A 27297-nucleotide genomic window follows, 5' to 3' on the forward strand; every position below is an offset into this window, starting at 1 on the left:
CTTTGCAGATGGAAAGTTAAGATCGTTGAACTCGGGTGGGCCCTAATACAATGACTAGTGTCTTTATAAGAAGAGGGATATTTGGACACAGACAGATATACAGAGAGAATGCTCTGTGAGGATGGAGGCAGAGATTGAAGTGATGTGTCTACAAACCAAGGAACGCTAAAGTTTGCCAGCAACCACCAGAAGTTAGCAAGAGGCAAGGACAAATCCTCCCATAGAGGTTTCATAGAGATCGTGGCTCTGCTGACACCTTGATTTCAGACTTCTAACCCCCAGACCTGGGACTTTCCTGGTGGCACAGTGGTTAAGAATCTGTCTGCCAACGCAGGGGACATGGGTTCGAGCCTGGGTCTCGGAAGATGCCACATGCCGTGGAGCAACTAAGCCCTCAGCATGTGGGCTTAGTTGTATGGCAGCCCTAGGAAACTAATGGAGGGGCAAGTATGGCAACAGGGAGACCAGTTAGGAAGCTGGTAGCAGCAGAGGTGGGGAGAAGTGGCCTAATTTGGATATATTTTTCAGCTACAGCATCTTGAATTTGCTGGTGGATTAGATGTGACATGTTCTTACAGAGATGAATTAATGATGATGTCTAGATATGTTTTATGAGGAACTGGTGGTGCCGTTTACTGAAAAAGGGAAGAAAAGAATGTGGACTGGTGGGAGCCATGTGTTTTTGTCTGTTTTACTTTTTATTTTGAAGTGATTTCAAACTTATATAATAGTTGCAAGAATCAAACCTAGATTTCCCCAGTTGTTAACATCTTACATATGTGGTTTGATTACAATAAGAGTAATTTCTGAATCAAGGGTTCTGTTTTGGACATGTTAAGTTTTATTATTTTTTTAAATTTTTATTGGAGTATAGTTTATTTACTGGACATGTTAAGTTGTAGATATCAGTTAGACATCCAACTGCAGCTAACATGTTGGTTAAATAAACCTGAAGCTCAGGTAAGGAGGTCAGAGCTGGAGTTATAAATTTTGGCGTTATTAGCATATAGATTTACTGAGAGCCATGGTTCTGGCTGACATCATTTAGGGAAAAAATGAGGATAACAAAGGGAAGATGAGTCATTGCAACATTAGATACTGAACAGCATTGAAGAATTAACGAAATGGACTGGGGAGGTGTGCCCAGTAAAGCAGAAAGAAAATCAGAAAACTGAGATATCAAGGAAGTCAAGAGAAAGAAGTGTACCATGGGAATGACCAGCTAGCTGAGTCAAGTAAATGCTGCTGAGGAGTTGTGGAAGATGAGGATAAGCAGGTAACCACTGGATTTGACAGCATGGAGGAGGAGCAGAGGGGAAGAAAGGCTTGATTGGATTGAAGTGGAGGCTTTTTTATGTGTATGTTAAATTAAAAACATTATGTTTTTGCATTTCAGCAGAGTATACACCAGTTTCTCAAAACCTTGGCAATGTTGACATGTTGGGCCAGGAAAATCCTTGTTGTGAGGGGCTATCTTGTGTGTCGTATAACGTTTAGGAGCATACCTGGCTTGTGTCCACTAGATGCTAATAGCAACCCCGCCCTCCCCCCTACCCCCAGCCAAGTTGTGACAACCAAAAATGTCTGCACACATTGCCAAATGTCCCTTGGCAGGCAAAATGGCCCATGGTTGAGAATCACTGGTTTAGACTTTTAAATGAGAGGCTTGAATATTGATGTTAAAGTTTTAGGCATTAGCTCACTGAGTGGGAAGATATTTAGAGGCAAGCAGGGGACCTTTCTAGCACTCTAAAAATTTTGCAGTGTAGTGAACACCTACTTTGCCTATGATGCCTGTTTGTGTTGTATCTTTTGATGATTCCATAAGGCACTTAATCTTACCTCGCACTGATGTCATCATTATGCAGTTATCATCATAGAGAATTTTGAATGTAACTATGTAGAAGATTGTCCTGGATCTGTATTAACACCATCATTGCCTAGAAATTATTTTGAAAAAATAGTCAATTACTTCATTTAATAGTCTCTTGATTTTTTCTCATGTAAATATGGTACAGAATACACAATCTTAAATTTTGTTTATTTTAAATTTCTACTTCATGGATTACAGGAAAATTCCCCTTTTTTGGCAAAACTACGCTTTTCTGCACACAAGGGAGTTAGTCTTAATGTGGCAGTTTTCAATTAGCTGCAGAACTACAGATCTGGGGAGAGATCAAGAAAGTTGTGCAGTTATTCATCTAATAAATGTGGTTTGGAAGCACTGTCCAAAGTACTAAGGGTGCTATAAAAATGACTTAGATATAAAAAAAATGACTTAGATATAGATCAAGTCCACCAAAATATTACCACCTAAGAAGGGAGACAGGACTTGTAAATAACTAATTATATTAAAAGTGAGAAGCGTTGTTAGAGAAGTACTGTGCAGATAAAGTATTGCAGACATTCAAAGGAGGGGGTGATTACCTCTAGCAAGGGATGAGAAGAAGGAAGCGTGGAAACCAATAAAATAGTCTCGGCATTTGTATAGGACCTTAATGGATGGTAGGAATCGGATTTACAGAGCTGGGAGAGGCCTATTCTAAGGGATGAAGGAGCATGAACCCAAGACATAGAGATCAAAAATAATTTGGTTTGAGTATGAGAATGACATAAGGAATTTAATATGTGACAAGGGTGTCATTTCACTTTTGTGGGAAAAGGATGTTTTAATCAATAAATGCTGATAGTGGAATTTGCTATTCATCTATAGGAAAACCAACTAGATCACCTTATCATAAATTATATAAAAAGTAAATTGTGAGAATTCCCTGGTGGTCCAGTGGTCAGGACTCCACGCTTTCACTGCTGAGGGCCCGTGTTCGATCCCTGGTCGGGGACTGTAAGCCAGGCAGCGCTGCCAAAAAAAAGTAAATAAATTGTAAATGAGTTAAAGATATTTCCATATGAAGCAATTAGGGATGGTATTTTTTAGTAAGACAGGAAATCCAGATACTGTAAAAGGAAAGATAGACCTGCTATAATAAACTTTTTTAAGTTCGCAATTTTTTTTTTTTTTTTTTTTTGCGGTACGCAGGCCTCTCACTGTTGTGGCCTGTCCTGTTGCGGAGCACAGGCTCCGGACGCACAGGCTTAGTGGCCATGGCTCACGGGCCCAGCCGCTCTGCGGCATGTGGGATCTTCCCGGACCGGGGCACGAACCCGTGTCCCCTGCATTGGCAGGCGGACTCTCAACCACTGCGCCACCAGGGAAGCCCAAAATTAGTAATTTTTAAAGTTAAAAATACGCAAACCTTTTGGCCTAGTGATTTTACTTTTTGGACTTTCTCCTTTAAATACAAAAGCCCTGACACATAAGGATGTATGTATAAAGATAATTCATTGTGGCATTAGCTGTAATGGCAAAAAAAACCCCTGGATATCTGATTTTCTAATAATAAGGCAATGGCTGAATAACTATATGCAAACTCTGTACAACTGAATAGTGAGGTGGTTAGGAGCAGGGGCTCAAGAGTTAGGCTACTGAGATTCTGATCCTACCTACTACATGTGTGACCTTGGGCACGTTACTTAACCTCTTTAGAGCTCAGTTTTCTTACCTTTAAAATGGAGAAAATAACAAATATGAGATGTAAGAACTATTATGAAGATTGAGATTTATTATGTATTTCATTCATTTAATAGATGTGTCCAGGCACTATTTTAAGTGCTTTATAGATACAAATTTATTTAATTGATTTATTCCTTGTAATAACCTCAGAAGTTAAATTTTATTGTTTCCTCATTTTACTGATTAGGAAACTGAAACGCAAGAGAGGTTAATATGTTCTAATATAATTCACACACAGGTATAAAATTGTATATCTGTGCCATGTTATAAAATATGGTTGAATAAAACTTTAAATTTTTTTTCTAGTTGAAATTTTTCTGAGACAGAAATGAGAACCAACCACTTGGGCTTTGAGTTAAAAGTTATCCCATATCTCTATAATACTTTCTCATTTAGAGATATAAAGGGCAAAAACTGATAAAAATGAAGACATTTGTTCAAATTAACAGCTGGTATGCAATGAGGTTGTTTAACACTAATTACTCCAGAGGCTGCTAAGATAGTAATTGACCATTTCTGTTAATTTCCAATATTGATCTTTTTTCCCCTCCAATCACTCCTTTAAATATAATTTACTCTGTGGTAACAAGAAGACTTAAGAGGACTGGGATACACATTTTGGGAAAAATAAATGAGGAGAAAAGTTTTGGCCTTCAGAGATTTTTGGTTAAGATACATCATGTTCACAGGTGACAGAATGCTAGCAAATATCCAGGTGCAAATGTGAATATTGTACTCATTTCTTAGGTACAAGGAAAAAGAAAGGAGATAGGAAATTTGATTTCAAATCAAGCTAGAATGTTTCTTTTTTTAATCCCATGCTTTATATTTTTGTTTATGGTTTTTCCAAAGGATTTTCTGTTAAGAATTTTGTATAAGAATGAGTTTTTAAAACTTCATGTGAAAAAAAAAAAAAAAAACTTCATGTGTACAACACCTATATATAACAATACCTGTGTAGTATTCTTGTCAAGCCTGGGTATAAGAAAATTATCAAACAAAAAATGTGGCTCATTCTACAAGACAGCTGGCCTGAACCTTGAAAAAAATCAATGACTAGGAATAAAAAGATTCCTCTATAACCAAAGATGTATACTACTATCACATCTTAGAAAAATAACAATGATTTCAACTTTCACCATTTATTGGCCTTTTTCCCCCCATTCAGGATCCAATCAGGGGTCATGCCTTGCATTTAATTGTTGTCATAAAGGCTGTTTTATTTTTATTTTTAAAAGAAGTTTATTGGAGTATAGTTGACTTACAATGTTGTTTTAGTTTCAGGTGTACAGCAAAGTGAATCAGTTATGCATATATCCACTCTTTTTCAGATTCTTTTCCCATATAGGCCATTACAGAGTATTGAGTAGAGTTCCCTGTGCTGTACAGTAGGTCCTTATTAGTTTTCTATTTTATATGTAGTATATATATGTCAATCCCAATTTAAAGTCTGTTTAAAACTATAGCAGTTCCCCTTTGCCATTGATTCTAGGGCTCACTATTTTTTTTTTGTACTACTAACAAAGAAAATAACCACTACCAATTACATTTATGACATGCCATCTAGTGTAAGACTCATCTCAATTTCAGAAGTCTTAAAATGAAATAAATATATTGACAAAATATGGCAACTTGCCCAAGGTCATAACACTGGTAAGCAGTGGAACTGGATATCAAACCCAAACAGTCTTGCTCCTGAATCCATTCTTTTGGCCACTTCTCAGTGTTGCCATTTTGTAATCAATGAGTTATTGCATGTAAGGCTTTTTCAGCATAGTGCCTTAATTACATATTAAATATGTAATATGTGTTAGCTTTTATTATCATTTTCACTGCTTCTGCAATTGGCTACTACTATATATTTATAACATCTACGTTCTGTGACTTTATTCAGTTTTTCTGTGCTTTGTTTATAGGTTGATTCTCAAGCATTGAAAACCTATAAACTTTACAATATTGTACTTATGCAAGTACAAGTCAGTATAAAATCAAGAGGTGTAATTGGAACTGCAGAGAAAGAAATGTAATTGTATTAATCCTCTGCCACTTAAAGTGTCCTTTTAGCTCCCTAAAATTAGTACTATATTTGCTAAAATGAATCCATTTTGTTCTTGAAGATATATATATTTAAAAATTTTTTTTAATTAATTAATTTATTTATGGCTGTGTTGGGTCTTCGTTTCTGTGCGAGGGCTTTCTCTAGTTGTGGCAAGCGGGGCCACTCTTCATCCCGATGCGCGGGCCTCTCACTGTCGCGGCCTCTCTTGTTGCGGAGCACAGGTTCCAGACGCGCAGGCTCAGTAATTGTGGCTCACGGGCTCAGTTGCTCCGCGGCATGTGGGATCTTCCCAGACCAGGGCTCGAACCCGTGTCCCCTGCATTGGCAGGCAGATTCTCAACCACTGCGCCACCAGGGAAGCCCTTGAAGATATATTTTGAGCTCTCAAACACTTTGTTCTAATTTACACTAGTTGCTTTCCAAGTCTGTTGCATATCTACCTATCTATATTGGGTCTATCCATCTATCTATGTTTGTTTTTTTGGGGTAACTCTCCTGGGTTAAATCTACTGTTTTATGTTATTCCGTGTCCTCCTTGTCTCACATTTCCCTCCCAGCTTGTTGGGGTATACCTAATTAGAAGTAATTTTTTTGGGAAAAGATATAAAGCAGGTAATTTAATTTTCACAGGCCTATAATATGCAAATGTATTTATCTTGCCTTCTCAGTTAATAGTTTGTGAATAGAATTCATAGTTCAATCATTTTGTTTTGCTTGAAACTTTGAAGACATCATTCCTTTGCCTTTTACCATCTAGTATATCTGACGAGAATACTAAAGCCAGTTGATTCTGCTTCTTTTTTGCAAGTAATATGCTTTTTCCTCTGGAATGTTTTATTAGACTCTTTTTCTTTATCATTGGTTTTATCATACTTTATGAGAGTATTTCTTTCTAGATGTGGATCTTTTTTCATTTATCCTTCATTGCACTCCATGAGTCCCATTTGTTCACTTATTAAATTTTGTTCTCCTTCATTTTCTCTTTTCTATTCAGAATACCATTTAGATAGATTCTTCCAAACAGAGAGAAAAAGGACAAAAAAAATTAGGTAATGTGGAAGATCAATTCAAGAGATCTATTTCCTTTGACTATCAGTTCTCCTTTTTGAATATCTTTCGTCAGTGTTTCTTTTTTTTCCTGTTTCCATAGTTTCCAGTTGCTCATTTTTAATAGATGCAATGTCTTCATGAATTTCTTTGAGGATAGCACTTACAAACTTTAAACATCTATAAGTTTAAAAGCTCTGCTTCCTTAAGGTGAGTTGATTATTTTCACCCTTTTGTGCTTTTGCTTTTCCTCTTCCTCAAAAATTAAAAAAACAAACAAACAAAGGATTCTTGAACTCTTTGTAAGTGAGCAGGGTATCAACTGTTGTGCCTCACTTTAGAGTCCATGGGTGAAACGCAGGAAAACAGCTGCCTCTTCCTCTTCTCCCTCCACCCTGTGCCCAAGTAAGGAAGGTTTTGTTGTGGAGCATGAAGATGTTCTAATGCTTTCAGGGTAGATTGTTAAATTAAAAAAAAAAAAAAAAAGTTGTGGTTTTAGCTGAAAACCAGCATTGTTGCTCCTAGACATTCTGTGTGTAAAGGAGTAAGATAAAAGGTTTGGCTTGGCTATCTAATATACATATTATAAGAATCCTGATTTTTGTCCTACAGCCCCTTTCTGCTGTATCTAGGTTTGGTATTTCTTCAGACTCTGCTGGCAGGAAAGGCTTCTGCATGGCTGCAGCTTTCTTGTGTGTACACATGCATATAGGTGCACCTGCATGTTTGTTCTAGACTGTGGTTTTCTCTGCACTGGCTTAATCCTCAATATAATCCCATCTGCTCTCCTTCTAGAATGCATGAATGCACTTCAGTGGGATTTTGCTAGGAAGTGGAAGAAAATGCATATGCTTTAGTTTGTCTTACACGAAGTAGGTAATTGATAGGTATATGTTGAATAAATCAATCAATGTTGTTGAGAATATTGGGCAAAACACATCTGTTTAAATTTTAAAAAATTATGACTTTAGAATACGGGTAATTAAATGAATCTTTTTAAAAAATTCTTTTAACTTTGTCCTGTTTCAGGAAAGAATCTCATTGGGGTTAAAACTTACCAGTGGAGGTACAAAATGAAAAACCTGCCATCTCTCACTGTTTTTTTTTTTTCTTTCCCCAAAATTAAAGACCTTAATTCCATTTTGTTCCTTTTTAGTGCTTAGCACAGTGCCTGGCATGTTGTAAGTATTCAATGATAGTTATTATTGTTTGTTTAAGTTAAACTCTTTTTGTCTCTCATTGGGGAATAATATGTGTAAAGTACTAGGAATAGATTTTGGCATTTATAGTAAGTGCTCCATAAGTGTTAACTACTATTCTTTGATACATGAGCAACAATTTATTTTTTTCTGTGAAGCTTTCTCTGATCTTATGTCCCAGCCTTTCTGGTAAGTAACATTGATTTGCTTGCTTGTGTGTCTCTCCACCAAATGTGGTTCTTGATAGCTGGGAGCTATCTTTTTTATCTTAGTAGTCTTGCTGCATAGTGATTGCTTGCCACCTATCATTAGTCCCTCTTTTTTGCTAGGTCTTAATGGTTGAGGATGATGGTGTGACTGGAACATGGGGGATGTGCACTAGTGGGAAGTGAAATGTGACAAATATGCTGACACCAGGTTGTATGTAGCTGAATACCAGATTAAAGAATTTGAACTTTATTTTGTATGCCCTGGGAGGCATTTTGATTACTGACTAGATTAGTTTCATATTTTAGAAAGATAATTCTGAGTACAGAGAAGAATATGTGCTGGAAAGAAGAAATAAGATTGGAGGCAAGCAGAAGGTGTAAGAAACTCTTGGCTCTTGCCATATTATAAGGTTCTTATTTTAGTTGAGAAATGTTGCAGCTCATACTTGAAGGATAGGTCTTACCAACACATAACTTTTAAGTCATATCACAGATAGGCTTCAGGGCTTCCCTGCTCACTTTGCTTTGAGTTATATAAAATTTTAAATAAAATGCTAAAATTTATTATAAACAAGGAACACAACTACATTTTGTAAAAATTGTGAAAATATTTTCTGCAAAAGCCTGTGAATTGGTGATATTTTAAACTTGTTTGTTGTATTTTCTGTTCTGTCCATTGTTCAACATTTAATGTGTGTCATGTACAGGGAAGTAATGTGGGACGACAGTTTTCTTTGGGAAAGGAGATGAATTATGTTTTTAATACACTAAGTTTCAGGTGTTTATATAGCTCAACTGGAGGTACCTTACATATAAGACGTATAGATTTGTAAAGAGTTTGAGGGAGTAGGCTAGAGATTGGAAGTTTTCTAAATAAAGATGGTAATTGAAGCCTAGGGTTCGATGAGTTTGTGCATCTGATAAACAGTAGTCAAAGATGTAAATAGAAATGCAATGAAATGTTCTGCTTTTTTGGCCTTAGTGATATAGTCACTAGTGTCTGATGTGTCAGAGTTGTAAAGAAGAATGAAGGACTGAGATCTTTGGGTTGAATCAGAAAGGGGTCATTGGAGACCTGAGACTACACTGATTGGGTAGAGTACAGCAGAGTAAAATTAGATTGGAGGGACACTGAAATGAGTTGATAAGGAAATAGAACACTGTAGTTTAAAAATTCCTGCAAAGGATAGGAAAGCTAGAAGAGTGAAAGAAATTGTAGGGTTAAGTGGTGGTTTTTCCAGATGTATGTGCATTGGCTAACCACTTATGAAGACAGGGAGGTTCAGTACAGTTAAATAAAACTACCCAGAAGTTGGTACTGAACTATATAATATTTTAAAAAGGTAAAATGAACATTAAGAAGAATTAAACAACCCTGAAATTCAGTAAAGCTAATTTTCATCATATAAATTTGACATTTAGAAGAATAATTTTAGTACTTTTTCAGGAGTTCAAATTCTTTGAAGAGTAGCCACAGGATTAAAAAATCATTTGCTAATCGTTGAATTTTTTTTTTTTTTTTTTTTGCGGTATGCGGGGCTCTCACTGTTGTGGCCTCTCCCGTTGCGGAACACAGGCTCCGGATGCGCAGGCTACGGCATGTGGGATCTTCCCGGACTGGGGCACGAACCCGTGTCCCCTGCACCGGCAGGTGGACTCTCAACCACTGTGCCACCAGGGAAGCCCCCTCGTTGAATTTTTAATGTGTGCCTAGGGTGAGTTTATTTTAAAGTTTTAGAAATTCATAAAAATAGATTGTTAAAAGCTGAATAAATTCATAGAAAATATAGTCACACTATTTTTGTTGAAAAAGATAGGCATAATTGGAATACCCTATTTGATACGTAGATTTCGATGTGATATGATGAGAGGGAATTTTAAGCACATTTATCATATAACTGACTTAGAATCAGGGATGTAAATTATAGGAGGATGATGCTTACATTTATATTCACAACTCTTCCAAAGTTATAATTTTAAAAAGATATGTTTTTATGGAAAAGAGAAATCTAATGTAATAGAATAAAATGTTGACTATAAAATGTTTTAAAATCAGTCTTGAAGGAATAGATCACCTTCATGCTTTCAAATATTCAGAGTTGACATCACAGCAACCTTCGTTTCCCTAAGTGATAACTTTTTATGTATGCAGGTGGTATCTAGACTGTGCTTACAGTTCTTGGTAGACTGAAGAGTGAATGTGTTATTTGTTTGGGAGTGGGGAAAGGAAATATAATAGTGGCCTGGAGTAGGAGTAGAAAGACCTACTTTAAAAAATCTACTCCATTAGAGATTTACATTAAAGGTTTATTTTCTCTATGTAGGGTTTACATTCATACTTTTCTTGAATTCCTAAAACTGAACACCTAGCTAATAAGATTTATTCTCTGAGGAATGAGAGTCTGAGTTATGTGTGTGTGATGAGGGCAGAATGAGAGAGGCTGTTTTGAAAGTGACCTCCAAGGGCTATAAAGAGACTTGCAGTTTTGCTAACAAAAATGTTATGCTCTAGATAACTTAGTACCTTTATGATTCTTACTAGCTTGTGGGCTCCAAACCCTAGCTTCTCTCTAATTCAGTATTGTTTATCTTCTCCATTTTAGTCATGTTTCTCTCCATCCCACTGAAAATGAAAGGTCCCTGTCCCTGGGCTATTTGGATCATGGCTTCCCTATAAATACTGATGGTATACCACATGTGTATTTTCTAATTAACTTCTAACTGAGAGTCTAGAAAGACACATAAATGGGGAACCCAAAGTAATCCCTCTCCCTTGATATTTCATAACATAGTTATACATTAAATGGTAGAAGAGTCACTAAGGCTGGATCTCTGAATACACCTATGTGATTCTGAGCTATGGCATGTGAATCTTGGATAGGCTCATTATATTTGTGGAAATCTGTATGCATCTATCAAAATTAACATCTCTATGTAACAAGTCACGTACTATGTCGTTACACAAAAAGTTAAATCGTGTTTACCTCTTGAAAAAGAGATGCAGGTTAGTAAAGACAGTTAAATTCAAGTGGATTTTTAAATATATTGTAGAAAGATCTTGTGCTTTAGCAGAGACATGGACTTCTGCTGCTTACTAGATGTGTTAATTGTGTGCGAGTCACTATGGAAACATGCTCAGAGGATGATTCTGTATGTATAGTGCCTAGTACATCCTTATGAGGTATTCATTAATGAATGTTAGTATTCTTCCTGTTGTACAGGACAAGTGAAATGCCTTCTAGAAAACTAATATTGAACATGTTGGAAAATATTTAAAATAGTTATGTAGCTGAGTAAATTATCAAGTAATGTGTTAACAGATTTAAAAAAACCTGAAAAGGACTACTGTTCCTACTATGTAGGACAGCTTTATTTTATTTTACATGAAAAACTTCTGTACTAATTATTAGTTTCACATTAGACTTAATGTGATACTGAAATTCTTTTCATGTTGACTATATAACAGACTATATGTCCTGTTGAGAAGGATATCACCTATAATAAGAAATAATCTGATTAGTTTGAATCAAAGTTACTTTTACATGAGTTAATAATGCACATATATGTTTCCTACTTGAGTAGCATCATCAACACTATTTAGTGGATACCTTTAGGTGACAAGATGTAAGAAGGAAAAAAAAAGCTGTGTAGCAAATGATCAGGTAATACCACTTCTTTAAAATATTACAATTCTAAACACCATTTCAAACAGCAAACTTTCATTATATGTTTCTGTTAATTTGTAATATCAGATAGCCCATCTTGTTTTTTTTAAGTTTCAGTATAAGATTAATACAAAGTGAGTGACAGACTAGACTACATTGTTAGTAGACATGATTTGTATAATTTGTGCTTTTCTTGCTGAAAGGGTTTTTTCCATGTAGTAAAATACATTTATTCAAAAATGGAGAGGTATAGTACATTATAATTCCAAGGAAATTTTTATATTAAAATGCATATTTTGGCTTAAATTGGAAAGGATTTCATTTAATACCTACATAAGGAGATTCACATTCAAGGCCCAAATCTTTTCTATATTACCATACGTTTCTAATTACATGTTATTTTAAGCTTATTTATTTTAAACCATGATTACAGAGTTGATGTATGGGAATATATTGAAGGTATAACCTTATTATATTTACTGGTCTTTTGGTTTAATTCTCTACAACTTCAAAATAGTACTGTGGTATGAAATAACAGAATTATATTTACTCAGGTAAAAACAAGTTCTGAACTGAGTCCTTCATCATATTTTTCTAAAGAACTCACTTCTCATGAGCAAGTATTTAATATCACATAGCTGGAAAATCATTATATTATTGAAACAAATTTTTTCTTTAACTATACCCCAATATCTTGAATATGTATGTGTTTCAGGCCACTTGCAATTAAACTATAAATTTAGATGATATCTTGACTACAACATTAAACACAACTAAGATTTTCAAGTAAACACGTTTACAAATCATAATGCCATTGTGCTGCTCTCTGAGGACTAAAAGCTCTGCTTGTTGGGAAAAGTCAGTTAGGTCTTTTTAAGCAATTGAAGTTCTGTTTTCCTTCTAAACGTTCCTTTACTAATTTTTCCAAAGAGAAAAGATGCTCATCTGCATCTTCTGGCACAAGGCTTCTAATGGAATTTGCAAGTTCAAAAAGATATTCTGTATTTTTTCCACTTGGACCAGCTGCATTAAAAATTTGTTCAGCAATGTCTTCCAGAGGTGCAGGACCAAGATAATTAGGATTATCACATGTTCCAATATATAGCAACACAGTGAATGGTTCTGTTGTGGAATCTTTTGGATAAAAATTGACTGTTGTGGTCCTGTAGCCTCCTTTCTCTCTGAAGTCAAGGTATGCTTTTACTTCTTCTTCCTTTCCTACTGGCAGTCTGTAAGCAACACCCCATACACAACCCTGTTGAAAAATGAAAAGAATATATTATTTAGTTTTTACAAGGCTAAAATAGGTGAAGATATATTATGATGTAAGAAAATATCTTGTATATTCTTAGAAATCAGTGCAGTTTTGCCTCACTTAATGTGCACCAAACAGGTATATACTAAACAGTAAAGGAAATCAGCATTTTACATTCTTCAATCTGAATAAATGATTTCCTTGTATACCAGGATATTTATCTTTGTTTAAGTTTTTCAAATTTTGTCTTTTAACTAATGGGACTGAAATTAAAATACTAGGTCTTCATTTAGTCATTAAATATAGTTCTAAAGCTTTAAATCCATAAACATTTCACTGATGGTATAGGGGCAGCAGTTTCCAAACTGCTTCAGGGAGTGTTGTAGCCACCCTGAAGCCTACTTCAGGGCTTCTGGATATAAGTGTTGGCGTGCTGGCTGGGAGGGGTTTGACCCCCAACCCCCTTCAGCTGGAGGTGGGTATCACTTATATATTTGGTGTTCCCTTATTTGCAGAAAGTGTTCTGTATTTTAAAAGCTCTGTAATAAAGTAATCAACTATTAAGGCGATAGGTTCATTTATCTGTTCATTTCTTCACTGCCTAAACTTTCAAATATCCTTTGTAAATTACTCCATCCAGAATACTAAATGGCAACCTCTTTGTCAAGAGAGCCCATGAACAGTGTCAGTAAAAGCAGTATACTTCAGCTGCAAAGATTCTTTGTAGTATTAATAAAATATCTGTGATATAAGCAAGATTTATAGTTTGTAACACAGATTTTCTAGTTTCTTGACAACCTTTAATTATTAACTTGATTATTAAACTTTAGGTTGCTAAGCATCTTGAATAAATTAACATTCTATAGAAACAAAGTGGTTTTATTAACTCTAATTAGGAGTTTTACCAGTTTGAAGCCATTTTTATAGATGCTTTTCCTAATGTAAGTTATGAAAGCGTTTCATAATTTCACCATTCATCTGCTGTTGCTAGCTGCTTGATTTTATATATCAGAGTCCTTTCTAAAGTTAAATATTTAACTTCATAATATAAAATTTGGATCTCAGTAAAATGATTGAAAATATTTAAGAAACAGAGAACTACCAGGTAAATAAAAGTTTTCTAGTGCTCTAAACTTTAAAAAACCTCTTGTGCTCTTGATAAAATTAGGCAGTAAAGAAAGTGATAGTTCATGACTGGGATTTTTGCTGAAATATTAGAATCCTAGCAAATGTGAGGAAAGCTTTAGGGTTTCATTTGATTCTTAGTGGTAGTCTGTCTGAGGGCAGGCTCCATTAATTTCAAAGGAGACCACAAAATTCTCAGTCAATAAACTCATCAAGAAAGGAAAAATGAGACTATATGCCATTGTTTTTTTTGTTGTCTACCTTGAATTCTGTATTTCAGCTTTTCCCAACAGATGAAAAGAAATACAACAAATACAGAGAGGAATTCTAGACCCAGTGTAGTTCAAATTGTCTGTGATGACTGCTAATAAAATTTCATTGATTATTAAAACTGAGAAACATCTTAACATTTTATGATTAAAGACTATACAAAAAAGAATAATTATACCATACCGCAGGATCTTCAACAAGAGTCACAACTCTTCCGGGCTGTTTTAAAAAAGTAAAAAAAAAAAAATATTTTTTTTCCCGAATTAAAGTTCAATAACTGAGCATTAGCAACTTACTGTTGACATGGAATATTTTAACTTTGTTTGCTCATACTAAACACTTTTTCAAAAGTACTTATTTTTTATGATAAATTTTAAAATGAATTAAGAGAGTCTACCTTATCCAAATTATCTTGGCCTTTCTAAAAGATTCTCTTTAATTTGTACATAACAGGTATATTATGTTCACTTAGAATGGATATATTAAAAAACACACACATGTGACTAAGGCTCATCTAAAATGAAAAGCAAAAGGAAGAAGCAATTATAAATAAATGTTGTGATCACTTTTTTCTCTTCAGGAAAAAAAGATTGCTATAGTTTCACTGAGGAACAAAACATGACATTCCAGGGTGCTTTCCTATTGGGAAGTGGTTCTCAAACTTAAGTGTAGATCAGAATTACCTGGAGGTAGTTCCTGATTCTGTAGGTATGGAGCAGTCTAAGAATTTGCATTTTTTTTTTTTTCAAATACAATTCCTACCTGGTGCCAAAGTCTGTGTCTACTGACATGTTATCATTAGTGAGAAAGTTGAGTTGTAAGCCACAATTTTACCTACTTGTATGCCTATTGTGTGGCACATAGCGAACTTACATCATTCAGATATTTGTGTCATCCTTGTTGCTATTTCCTTCTAGTCTTTGTCCATTTGTATAGATAATTCATAATCACGGAACACATAGAATTTTGGATTATGTTTTTTATTTAATTATATTTTACTGTTTGTCTTCTCATCCATTTTAATAGTTGCATAATATTCTACTGTCAACTATAATTTAAACATTCTTGTATTGTTGGACATTTATATTTGACTTATTTTCTATTTAAGATAATGCTAAAGTGAGGATACATATATTGGTGTGGGTCATGTAGCTATTGCCATGTTACCTTCAATATCAAAGTGAATATGGAGCTATTTATTGAATACCCATTCTGTGCTGTAGAGAAGATAAAACCTTGATTCCTGCTTTCAAGAGCTTATATTGTAATTCTGGAATATGAACTTAACATGTGAAATAGATAGAGAATACTTAAGGGCTATGATGTATACTATTTATTAAGTGCAGTAAGAATTCTGAGTCTTGGGTGGTCAGAAAGAAGGACAAAATTCTGGCAAAAGGGCACTGTGACTCATGATTTATGAGTGAGGGTCTAGAAGCAAGATTATACCAGGCCAAGTGTCTGACTTTAGCAGAGGGTCCTCCATGTATGGAAGATGACTCAGAAACATAACTGGAGAAATAGGATAGAGTCAGATTTGAGATTGGAGTTGAAACTGGGGGTCAATGGAAAAGAAGAAGCCACTGAAATTTGGGAGAAAAAGGAAATGAAGAGCTACTGTAGCACTTGAGTAGTAGGTGACTGGCATGATAAAAGAAGTGCTTTGGGAAGATGGTGTGGTAAAGTATATAGTATGCACGTTCAAGTGCGAAGGAGGTGGACTGTGCGTAAGAAATGTTAGTGGTGGAGGGGACAAGTTCTGCATTCCACCTTTTCTTTCCTTCCCCTTTCACCAGACTAGTCACCAATTTTTGGTAGCTCTATCTTCTGATTATCTTCTGAATCTGGTTTCTCTTCATCCTTCAGTTGTCTCCTTAGGGATTTCGCTGCCTGCCTCCAGACTGTTCTCTACTTGGCCCTAGATTGACTTTCTGGTGCAAAAATTGGGCCACTCACTTCTGTGCTTTGAATTTTTCAGGGTTGTAATATTCTACAGGATAAAATAATTATTTTGCATGAGTTAACTACAAACCTCATTTCTTAACCACTTTCCCTCTCAAGCTGTAATGCATTATTTATAACTTTTACAGACACTTACATCTTTGGATTTACTAGTTCCCAGTGTGGAATGCCTTTCCTTCTTTAGAATCCCTTGGATATCCTCCCACCACTCTCTCCATAAAGGCTTGGCTGTCTGCCCAGATGACTTTGCAGCAGCTCCTTCTAAACTCTCATTGCTCCTTTTATTCATTTCCCTTATAGCACTTATCAGGTATTGTTGTTTGCATAAGTGTCTCCCACTTACATGTGAGTACTCAGTAGTAATTGTTGAAAGGAGGAGAGGTAGTAAAGTCCTCGATGTAGGTGGTGGCAATTGAAACAGAAAACAAAGAGCATATATAGGGAGTCATTAAGGGAAAATAGATTTGTCCCTGTGACTGCTTATGGATGAAACAGACATTGACTCCTGGCACTACTGATATATTGACTCAGAAATATTTTCTAAAATTTAAGCTGTTTGTCCCTAAAATAAAATATATTATTGGGAAACAATGTAAATTTGTAAATGCACTTAAATGTGTTTTGGGGGTATTGAAACTGAAGAAGGGGTCTTGGAAGCTGAATGGGATTGGAGTATGCTGTGAAATATGAGTCATGATGGGTGCTTTCATTGGGTAATGAGTAATGTTTCTGATCTACATCTAGAAAAGTGAGGGATTTAGTAAATATTCATGATTATCTCTTGTGTTAAAATGTTTTCTCTTTTTGAAATTGAAATATATTCTTTCTGATATGAAAATTTTTTCACATTTAAATAAATCCTTAATTTGATGAGAACTGGCCAGTTTTGTTAGAAATAAATGAGATGCTTAATTAAACTTAGGAAGATACTAAAGTTAAATGAAGCTAAAAAGAAAGCATAATTTAGTAAAGAAAGTAAGTTTGGTATTTTTCCTACAAATGTCACATTGCACTATGTGGAAATGAGTCCAACATTTGTTTAATAATATCACGTTTCATATGTAATGATCATATGCTCACTAGAAGCATATGTTGCTGTAAAAACATAGTCCTATATAGCATTTACGTTATTCTAATTTGCTAGATATTTCTGTAGCCTTTTATATTCTTGTTTGTCAAGACAGTTAATATTTATAAAAGGCTGGTGATCCATTATAATAAAAAATGTGAAGTAAGATAATGTTCTTTCCAGTTTTCTTAATAGAACATTATATTTAGAAAATGTTTAGTGCCTTAGGCTTTCCTTTAATATGCTAGGATGGATTCTTTAAATAAAAGTAGGTATCAAACTATTAGCCACTGCAGTTTTTTTCCCCAAATTTCCTGCCCTGTATTTTAGTATATTTAAGTAAAAAGAGAGATATTGGCTTTTATAGCTACCTTCTTCTTTTTTAAAGACTCATGAACTGTTGTATTGGCATGACAGTTTCTTATCATCGGTTTGTTTTGACGGTGTACATAACTCATTATGCTGTGTACCAAACAAACATTTTGGTTGAGACTAGAGTAGTAAAATATGCTATATAACCGTGCTCGTAAGTAATTAATACTTGGTCATTGAAATTGAAGCCTGGGTTAAGGCATTCTTCTTCAGATTGGCAGTTTTAAGTGCCCATATCTGACAACTCAAAAGGCATTTTATTTAACTTAGTTCTTTGAAGTCTTAAATATTATTTTATAACACTCTTGGAGATACCTTGGCCATGAAGTTTCTGTTGGCCTGTAAATGTGCATTTGTGGTAAATCAGCCCTCTGTTTTCAAGTCATCTGTCTACCTTAAAGCCAAATTCTTAATTCACCAACTCTAGTTGAGGTAGAACAGCTTTTAACTTTTTGTGATTTCCATCCTATGTCTCATTGATGAGCAGGTGCAAACTACAGCCTTCCTCTCTTCCCTTTTCCATGATGCAAGGCTACAGGTATTTCTTTGGAATTAACCTCAATCTCTTGCTACATCTGATTTCTAGCATTTTAGATATTGTGCTTTTGAGCCAATATTAATTTCTTCTTTAAAAAAGTGGTAATCAAGCTCATATAACTCTCAGAGTATTTTAGAGAATATGTAAGCAATTAAACACTTTGTACTCTTCTAAAAGTTAGGAGGTTAACTATAAGAAGTGTTCAACTTATCCAAATTATCAGTTACTCAAAATTTAGTTTTCCTTATGGATTAGTTGTTTTGCAGCCAAAATGAGGCTGATTTGCATAAGCAGTGAGCTCTTACTCTCTTTTCACATATATTAAGATAAATGTCTCTGCATGGCTGACTGAAAAATGGATCAAAGAACTTACATTTTGCATTTATAATTTAGAGGAGAACCACTGAGAAAAAAACATTAAAATAATGCTGGATATAGTATTGGTACTTTGCTATTTAGGTAACAAAGCGGGACTCACTTAACTTGGGAAGTACCGGACAACCAACGTGATCAAAGTAAGGTAATTTTGGAAACTAGTTCTTCTGTGACCTTAGGTGTCATAAAATAAAACCTTTGGAAAGATACTAAAAAACCCCAGAAATAACATGCACGTTTAAACTCAGACCAGTCAAAGCCTGGCAGAATGCAGAAATGCCAATAAACTTAATTGCAAAAAAGCTGAATTTGCTAGTTGATTTTAGTATTTCAACTCCGTGGTGACAGGAAGGTTTATCTTCCCACCTTTTGGGGGGGGCAGTAGTTGCCAAGAGATGGGGTCCCCTCCCAGCACGTTAGCCTTGTGCGAGTTTACGCCCACGCTTCTTCCTCTTCAAGAACTACCTACCACCAAGCATGTCAAGTGGCTTCGGAACGACTGCCTTTGGTTTGAGAGGGAGTCGGGGGCAGGTGGCCGAGGAAGGTACACAGAGAGAGGTAGAAGCATTATAAACTATTTCATGAGTTTACTCGGCCGTTGGGGTGTTAAGTCCCACAGAGCTGGGCCAGGAGATGGGGAGCAGTGAGCCGGGGTCAGTAAGTGTGGGGGACTGGTTAGCGCCTCACCTTGCCGGGAACCCCGCGGTGGTCGATGCTGCCCTGCCAGAAGCGCCTGCTGTAGCCTGAGATATATCCAACCACCTTGTCCTGATAGGGGAAGTCCACCTTCCAGATGAGGGACCCGTAACCAAAAACCCACATCCTTCCCTTGCTCTTCCTCCTTGGTGGCGGCGGCGGCTGTCCCCTCGGCGTGGTCTCTGAACTGCAGGCAGGGACTACAGCTTTCCGGACGCAAGAAACCGGCTGCGCAGGCGCAAAGTCTGCACTCCCTGCTTGGGGACGCAAAGCACACTGGGACTTGCAGTTCGAAGAATGTTTTCCTACTCCAGCTCAGTCAGTTATTATTATTATTTTTTTGCTTGCTTAGGGTATCCGGAAGCATTGACTTCCTCTGAACTAAGCAATGGATTTTTTCAGCAGCCTCTGTAAATCACCCTACTTTTCCTGAGGTGCGCGTGGTCAGAGGACTACATTACCCACAATCCTTTTATGGGTTTTGTGGTTCTAAGATTGGAACTGTCTTCTGTTTTTCAAATGCAGAGAGGAAGAAGAGAGGGTGGGAATCGTGGCTGGTGTGGTCTAGATACGGAGGCGAGCTGTTTATTGGTACCGCAGTTGGTACGTAGAAAGACATTTTGTTATGGTTTGAAAACTGGATTTGCAGGGAGTGTAATCTATTTTTACATTAAAAAAAATCTTTCTACCTGTCGAATAAAAGCAGAAAGTTTACTACAGAAGTTTTGTGCCTGTAGAAGAGCTGTTGAATATTATTTCAACAAAAATTGCTTGCATATTTAAATTTTCTGCGTGAAACGACCTTATTCATCTTTAGTATTCTCAGGAGTCACTCAGAAAAGAGTAGGCAAAGGTTTTTAGCTCGTGTATAGGCTTTGGAAGCCATATGTGAGACCTCCTGAAGTTGTATACAAGATTTGGGATCTGTGTACATTTTTCTGGGGAGAAATTTAATAGCTTTCATGAGTTTATCCAACAGGTCAAGTATCCTAAAAAATGTTTTGATCTGAAGGCTAGAGCTACTGCTCCAAAATACTGTTTAGGAAGCTCACTTGGACCATCAGTGCAGTGTTTCTGTATGTGAAAGCAGAAACCTTAACAAATGATTATTCTTTCTTGAGGATTTCTGTTTGGTAGTCTTTAGCTTTATAAAAGAATGCTAGAATATCCAGGTTCAAGGAGTATTATTTATGCTCTTAAGAAATCAGCAGGAAAATGTCACAAAGAAAAACTTAATTTAGGAATAATCAGGTCTGGGCTTCCCTGGTGACGCAGTGGTTAAGAATCCGCCTGCTAATGCAGGGAACACGGGTTCGAGCCCTGGTTCGGGAAGATCCCACGTACTGCGGAGCAACTAAGCTCGTGAGTCACAACTACTGAGCCTACGCTCTAAAGCCTGCGAGCCACAACTACTGAGCCCACGTGCCACAACTACTGAAGCCCGTGCACCTAGAGCCCATGCTTCGCAACAAGAGAAGCCACTGCTATGTGAAGCCCCGCGAACCTGCAATGAAGAGTAGCCCCCGCTCCCCACAGCTGAAGAAAAGCCTGTGCACAGCAACGAAGACCCACGCAGCCAAAAATAAAATAAATAAATTTATATATAAAAAAAAGAATAACCAGGTCTTTTAATTTTCTCCAAGCTGTGGTTTCACATTGCCTGGAATGGTTAGTTCCCCCCCAAATTTTTCGAAAAATTTCAAACATACAGAAAAGTTAGAAAAAAAGAATATGGTGACCATTTATATACTCTCCACATGGGTCCGATAATTAACATTATGCCATAGTTGCTTTACTCTTTTTCTCTTTATATACTTTTAAATCTAAAACCTTTTGGGCTTCCCTGGTGGCGCAGTGGTTGAGAGTCCGCCTGCTGATGCAGGGGACACGGGTTCGTGCCCCGGTCCGGGAGGATCCCACATGCCGCGGAGCGGCTGGGCCCGTGAGCCATGGCCGCTGAGCCTGCGCGTCCGGAGCCTGTGCTCTGCAATGGGAGAGGCCACAACAGTGAGAGGGCCGCATACCACCAAAAACAGAAAAAATAAATAAAACCTTTGAAATAAGCTGCATGTGTTGTGACTTCACTGCTAAATACTTATAAGAATAAGGACATTTTCCTGATAACCATAATGCCATTATCACATCTAAGAATACTAACGATAATTACATCATCAAATATCTATTCCATCTTCAAATTACCTTAATTGCCTGAAAATTTATTTTTGTAGCTGATATTTTGTTTACCAGTTCAGGTCTAGGTGATGTTTATGTATCATACATATTTGTTATTACATTGTATGTATTTTGTTGTTTGAGTCTGTACTCTCTATTTTAGTCTAGAACATAGGGAGGTTTTATTAAGGGAGATCTTAACAGTTTATTCTTGTTGACTAGTTGGTATTAAAGGTTGAAGAGAACGATCCTGCTATCTTTTGGCTTCTCTTTCCCTTAAACGGAAAGATATTATCCAGTTCTGCTAATTTTTTCAGATTACTGTGTATTAATCTGGATCTGTTAACATTATTTGTAACTGTGAGAAAACCCAGTAAATTTAGAAGGGGATTCTTATCTGTTTTTACTTGAAGTTGTTTTTCATGTCTTTGGAATAGTATTCTTATGTGTGTGTTTGTGTGTGGTTTTCCTATGTATGAAAAAAGTTTTCTTCTATTAGATGAATATGCTTATAAATAGACCTAAAATGTGTGATTTGTTCTTTTTTGTGAAATTTGGATGTAATGGCCTTGGCTAGAAGTAATATATTTAAAAACATACAGCTTACCATTCAAGATTCTCCATAGTTTGGCTATGTCTGTAACCTCATTTTTCTACTATTCTTTTTTTTTACCTAATCCTCCTTCCAAAGTAAATTGTTTCCATTATTCACTGAACCTTACTCACCCTTGCTTGTTCATTTCCATAATTTTGGTTATATTTTTTCTTCTGCCCAAGAAATGCTATTTTACATGTTATCTCATTGTCACAGCCTCCCTTATCTTTTAGGCACAGCTCATATCCCCCACCAAGTTGAAGTAGTTTTCCCCTTCTTTGATTACTCATGGCTCTTTATCTGTACTTCTCTTATGGCACTTTATGCTATTTTGAATCACGTATATTTATCATTTCTGTGAGACAGTACGTAACTTGAGATAGAATCTGTGTCTATGTCATCTCTTTTTTTTTAAGACATCCAAAAAATTTTATTTATTTATTTTACCATCTTTATTAGAGTACAGTTGCTTCACAATGGTGTGTTACTTTCTGCTTTATAACAAAGTGAATCAGCTATACATATACATACATCCCCATATCTCCTCCCGCTTGTGTCTCCCTCCCACCCTCCCTATCCCACCCCTCTAGGTGGTCACAAAGCAGGCGCTGATCTCCCTGTGCTTTGCAGCTGCTTCCCACTAGCTAGCTGTTTTACATTTGGTAGTATATATAAGTCCATGCCACTCTCTCACTTCGTCCCAGCTTACTCTTCCCCCTCCCCACGTCCTCAAGTCCGTTCTCTACGTCTGTATCTTTATTCCTGTCCTGCCCCTAGGTTCCTCAGAACCACTTTTTTTTTAAGGTTCCATATATATGTGTTAGCATATGGTATTTGTTTTTCTCTTTCTGACTTACTTCACTCTGTATGACAGACTTTAGGTCCATCCACTTCACTACAAATAACTCAATTTCGTTTCTTTTTATGACTGAGTAATATTCCATTGTATATATGTACCACATCTTCTTTATCCATTCATCTGTCGATGGACACTTAGGTTGCTTCCATGTCCTGGCTATTGTACCTAATGCTGCGATGAACATTGTGGAACATGACTTTTTTTGAATTATGGTTTTCTCCGGGTATATGCCCAGTAGTGGGATAGCTGGGTCATATGGTAGTTCTATTTGTAGTTGTTTAGGGAACCTCCATACTGTTCTCCATAGTGGCTGTATCAATATACATTCCCACCAACAGTGCAAGAGGGTTCCCTTTTCTCCACACTCTTTCCAGCATTTATTGTTTGTACATTTTTTTGATGATGGCCATTCTGACTGGTGTGAGGTGATACCTCATTATAGTTTTGATTTGCATTTCTCTAATGCTTAGTGATGTTGAGCATCCTTTCATGTGTTTATTGGCAATCTGTATGTCTTCTTTGGAGAAATGTCTATGTAGGTCTTCTGCCCATTTTTGGATTGGGTTGTTTGTTTTTTGGATATTGAGCTGCATGAGCTGCTTGTAAATTTTGGAGATTAATCCTTTGTCAGTTGGTTCATTTGCAAATATTTTTTCCCATTCTGAGGGTTGTTTTTTCGTCTTGTTTATGGCTTCCTTTGCTGCGCAAAAGCATTTACGTTTCCTTAGGTCCCATTTGTTTATTTTTGTTTTTATTTCCATTTCTGTAGGAGGTGGGTCAAAAAGGATCTTGCTGTGATTTATGTCATAGAGTGTTCTGCCTATGTTTTCCTCTAAGCGTTTTATAGTGTCTGGCCTTACATTTAGGTCTTTAATCCATTTTGAGTTTATTTTTGTATATGGTTTTAGGGAGTATTCTAATTTTATTCTTTTACATGTAGCTGTCCAGTTTGCCCAGCCCAACTTATTGAAGAGGCTGTCTTTTCTCCATTGTATATTCTTGACTCCTTTATCAAAAATAAGGTGACCATATGTGCATGGGTTTATCTCTGGGCTTTCTGTCCTGTTACATTGATCTATATTTCTGTTATTTTGCCAGTACCATACTGCTTGATTACTATCGCTTTATAGTATAGTCTGAAGTCAGGGAGCCTGATTCCTCCAGCTCCGTTTTTCTCTCTCAATTGCTTTGGCTACTTGGGGTCTTGTGTTTCCATACAAATTGTGAAATTTTTTGTTCTAGTTCTGTGAAAAATGCTAGCGGTAGTTTGATAGGGATTGCATTGAATCTGTAGTTTGCTTCGGGTTGTATAGTCATTTTCACAATGTTGATTCTTCCAGTCCAAGAACGTGGTATATCTCTCCATCTGTTTGTATCATCTTTAATTTCTTTCATGAGTGTCTTATAGTTTTCTGCATACAGGTCTTTTGTCTCCTTAGGTAGATTTATTCCTAGGTATTTTATTCTTTTCGTTGCAGTGGTAAATGGGAGTGTTCCCTTAATTTCTCTTTCAGATTTTTCATCATTAGTGTATAGGAATGCAAGAGATTTCTGAGCATTAATTTTGTATCCTTCTACTTTAACAAATTCATTGATCAGCTGTAGTAGTTTTCTGGCAGCATCTTTAGCATTCTCTTTGTATAGTATCATGTCATCTGCAAACAGTGACAGCTTTACTTTTTCTTTACCGATTTGGATTCCTTTTATTTCTTTTCATCTCTGATTGCTGTGACTAAAACTTCCAAATCTATGTTGAATACTAGTGGTGGGAGTGGACAGCCTTGTCTTGTTCCTGATCTTAGAAGAAATGCTTTCAGTTTTTCACCATTGAGAACGATGTTGGCTGTGAGTTTGTCATATATGGCCTTTATTATGTTGAGGTAAGTTCCCTCTATGCCTACTTTCTGGAGGGTTTTTATCATAAATGGGTGTTGAATTTTGTCAAAAGCTTTGTCTGCATCATTTGAGATGATCATATGGTTTACTCCTTCAGTTTGTTAATATGGAGTATCACATTGATTGATTTGCATATATTGAAGAATCTTTGTATTCTTGGGATAAACCCCATTTGATTATGGTGTATGATCCTTTTAATGTTCTGTTGGATTCTGTTTGCTAGTATTTTATTGAGGATTTTTGCATCTATGTTCATCAGTGATATTGGCCTGTAGTTGTCTTTCTTGGTGACATCTTTGTCTAGTTTTGTTATCAGGGTGATGATGTTGCCTTGTAGAATGAGTTTGAGAGTGTTCTTCCCTCTACTAAATTTTGGAAGAGTTTGAAAAGGATAGGTGTTAGCTCTTCTCTAAATGTTTGATAGAATTCGCTTGTGAAGCCATCTAGTCCAGGACTGTTGTTTGTTGGAAGATTTTTAATCACAGTCTCAATTTCAGTGCTTGTGATTGGTCTGTTTATATTTTCTATTTCTTCCTGGTTCAGTCTTGGAAGGTTGTGCTTTTCTAAGAATTTGTCCATTTCTTCCAGGTTGTCCATTTTATTGGCATAGAGTTGCTTGTAGTAATCTCTCATGATCCTTTGTATTTCTGCAGTGTCAGTTGTTACTTCTCCGTTTTTATTTCTAATTCTTTTGATTTGAGTCTTATCCCTTTTTTTCTTGATGAGTCTGGCTAATGGTTTATCAATTTTGTTTATCTTGTCAAAGAACCAGCTTTTAGTTTTATTGATCTTTGCTATTTCCTTCATATATTTTTCATTTACTTCTGATCTGATCTTTTTGATTTCTTTTCTTCTGCTAACTTTGGTTTTTTTTAATTCTTTCTCTAATTGCTTTAGATGTAAGGTTAGGTTGTTTATTTGAGATGTTTCTTGTTCCTTGAGGTAGAATTGTGTTGCTATAAACTTCCCTCTTAGAAGTGCTTTTGCTGCATCCCATAGGTTTTGGGTCGTTATGTTTTCATTGTCATTTGTTTCTAGGTATTTATTGATTTCCTTTTTGATTTCTTCAGTGATCTCTTGGTTATTAAGTAGTGTATTGTGTACCCTCCATGTGTCTGTCTTTTTTACGGTTTTTTTCCTGTAATTGATATCTAGTCAAATAGCATTGTGGTCGGAAAAGATACTTGATACGATTTTAGTTTTCTTAAATTTGCCAAGGCTTGATTTGTGACCCAAGATATGATCTATTTTGGAGAATGTTCCATGAGCACTTGAGAAGAAAGTGTATTCTGTTGTTTTTGGATGGAATATCCTATAAATATCAGTTAGGTCCATCTTGTTTAATGTGTCATTTAAAGCTTGTGTTTCCTTATTTATTTTCATTTTGGTTGATCTCTCCATTGGTGAAAGTGGGGTGTTAAAGTCCCCTATTGTGATGGTGTTACTGTCGATTTCCCCTTTTAATGGGTGTTAGCATTTGCCTTATGTATTGAGGTGCTCCTATGTTGGGTGCATAAATATTTACAGCTGTTATACCTTCTTATTGGATTGATCCCTTAATCATTATGTAGTGTCCTCCTTTGTCTCTTTAACAGTCTTTATTTTAAAGTCTATTTTGTCTGATATGAGAATTGTTACTCCTGCTTTCTTTTGATTTCCATTTGCATGGAATATCTTTTTCCATCCCCTCACTTTCAGTCTGTATGTGTCCCTAGGTCTGAAGTGGGTCTCTGTAGACAGCATATAAATGGGTCTTGTTTTTCTATCCATTCAGCCAGTCTGTGTCTTTTGGTTGGAGCATTTAATCCATTTACATTTAAGGTAATTGTCAATATGTATGTTCCTATGACCATTTTCTTAATTGTTTTGAGTTTGTTATTGTAGGTCTTTTCCTTCTCTTGTGTTTCCTGCCTAGAGATGTTCCTTTAGCATTTGTTGTGAAGCTGGTTTGGGGGTGCTGAATTCTCTTAGCTTTTGCTTGTTGGTAAAGATTTTAATTTCTCTGTCGAATCTGAATGAGATCCTAGCTGGGTAGAGTAATCTTGGTTGTAGGTGTTCCCCTTTCATCACTTTAAATATGTCCTGCCACTCCCTTCTGGCTTGCAGAGTTTCTGTTGAAAGATAAGCTGTTAACCTTATGGGGATTCTGTTGTATGTTATTTGTTGTTTTTCCCTTGCTGCTTTTAATATTTTTTCTTTGTATTTATTTTTGATCGTTTGATTAATATGTGTCTTGGCATATTTCTCCTTGGATTTATCCTGTATGGGACTCTCTGCGCTTCCTGGACTTGATTGACTATTTCCTTTCCCATATTAGGGAAGTTTTCAACTATAATCTCTTCAAATATTTTCTCAGTCACTTT

The 27297-nt window shown here is 36.1% G+C and overlaps 2 protein-coding genes across 9 annotated transcripts in view; one reads left to right on the plus strand and one right to left on the minus strand.

Moving 5' to 3' along the window:
* The window catches only part of ASB3 (ankyrin repeat and SOCS box containing 3), a 155092-nt gene that overhangs the window by 62268 nt on the left and 65527 nt on the right, over window positions 1-27297 (plus strand). The window contains exon 2 of one of the 4 annotated variants that reach the window (XM_049695966.1): window positions 9662-9800. The exons of the other annotated variants lie outside the window; for them this stretch is intronic. The gene's annotated coding sequence lies outside the window, so the exon portion shown is untranslated. The remainder of the gene's footprint in view (window positions 1-9661; window positions 9801-27297) is intronic. 4 annotated transcript variants of the gene reach the window in all.
* On the minus strand, window positions 11744-19797 carry CHAC2 (ChaC glutathione specific gamma-glutamylcyclotransferase 2). Of its 5 annotated transcripts, none has more exons than XM_033417848.2 (3): window positions 19404-19790; window positions 14584-14619; window positions 11744-13005 (listed from the first exon to the last, which is right to left on the minus strand). In XM_033417848.2, the coding sequence occupies exons 1-3, from the start codon at window positions 19536-19538 to the stop codon at window positions 12610-12612; spliced, it is 567 nt and encodes a 188-aa protein (XP_033273739.1). In that variant the 5' UTR covers window positions 19539-19790; the 3' UTR covers window positions 11744-12609. The 5 variants fall into 5 exon arrangements, with proteins under 5 accessions (XP_033273739.1, XP_033273742.1, XP_033273740.1 ...); XM_033417851.2 differs by having other exon boundaries at window positions 14579-14619; window positions 19404-19476; XM_033417849.2 differs by lacking the exon at window positions 19404-19790 and adding an exon at window positions 19186-19373.

Source organism: Orcinus orca, chromosome 13, assembly GCF_937001465.1.
Source record: "Orcinus orca chromosome 13, mOrcOrc1.1, whole genome shotgun sequence".
NCBI lineage: Eukaryota > Metazoa > Chordata > Mammalia > Artiodactyla > Delphinidae > Orcinus > Orcinus orca.

Bases quoted from the DNA above. Each gene is read 5' to 3' on its own strand.
- CHAC2 (XM_033417848.2), bottom strand. From the start codon at position 19,538: ATGTGGGTTTTTGGTTACGGGTCCCTCATCTGGAAGGTGGACTTCCCC. The intron at 14,620-19,403 runs GTGAGGCGCTAA...TTTTTAAAACAG, and splicing joins ACCGCGGGGTTCCCGGCAAG to CCCGGAAGAGTTGTGACTCT. The intron at 13,006-14,583 runs GTATGGTATAAT...ATTTTTCAACAG, and splicing joins CTCTTGTTGAAGATCCTGCG to GGTTGTGTATGGGGTGTTGC.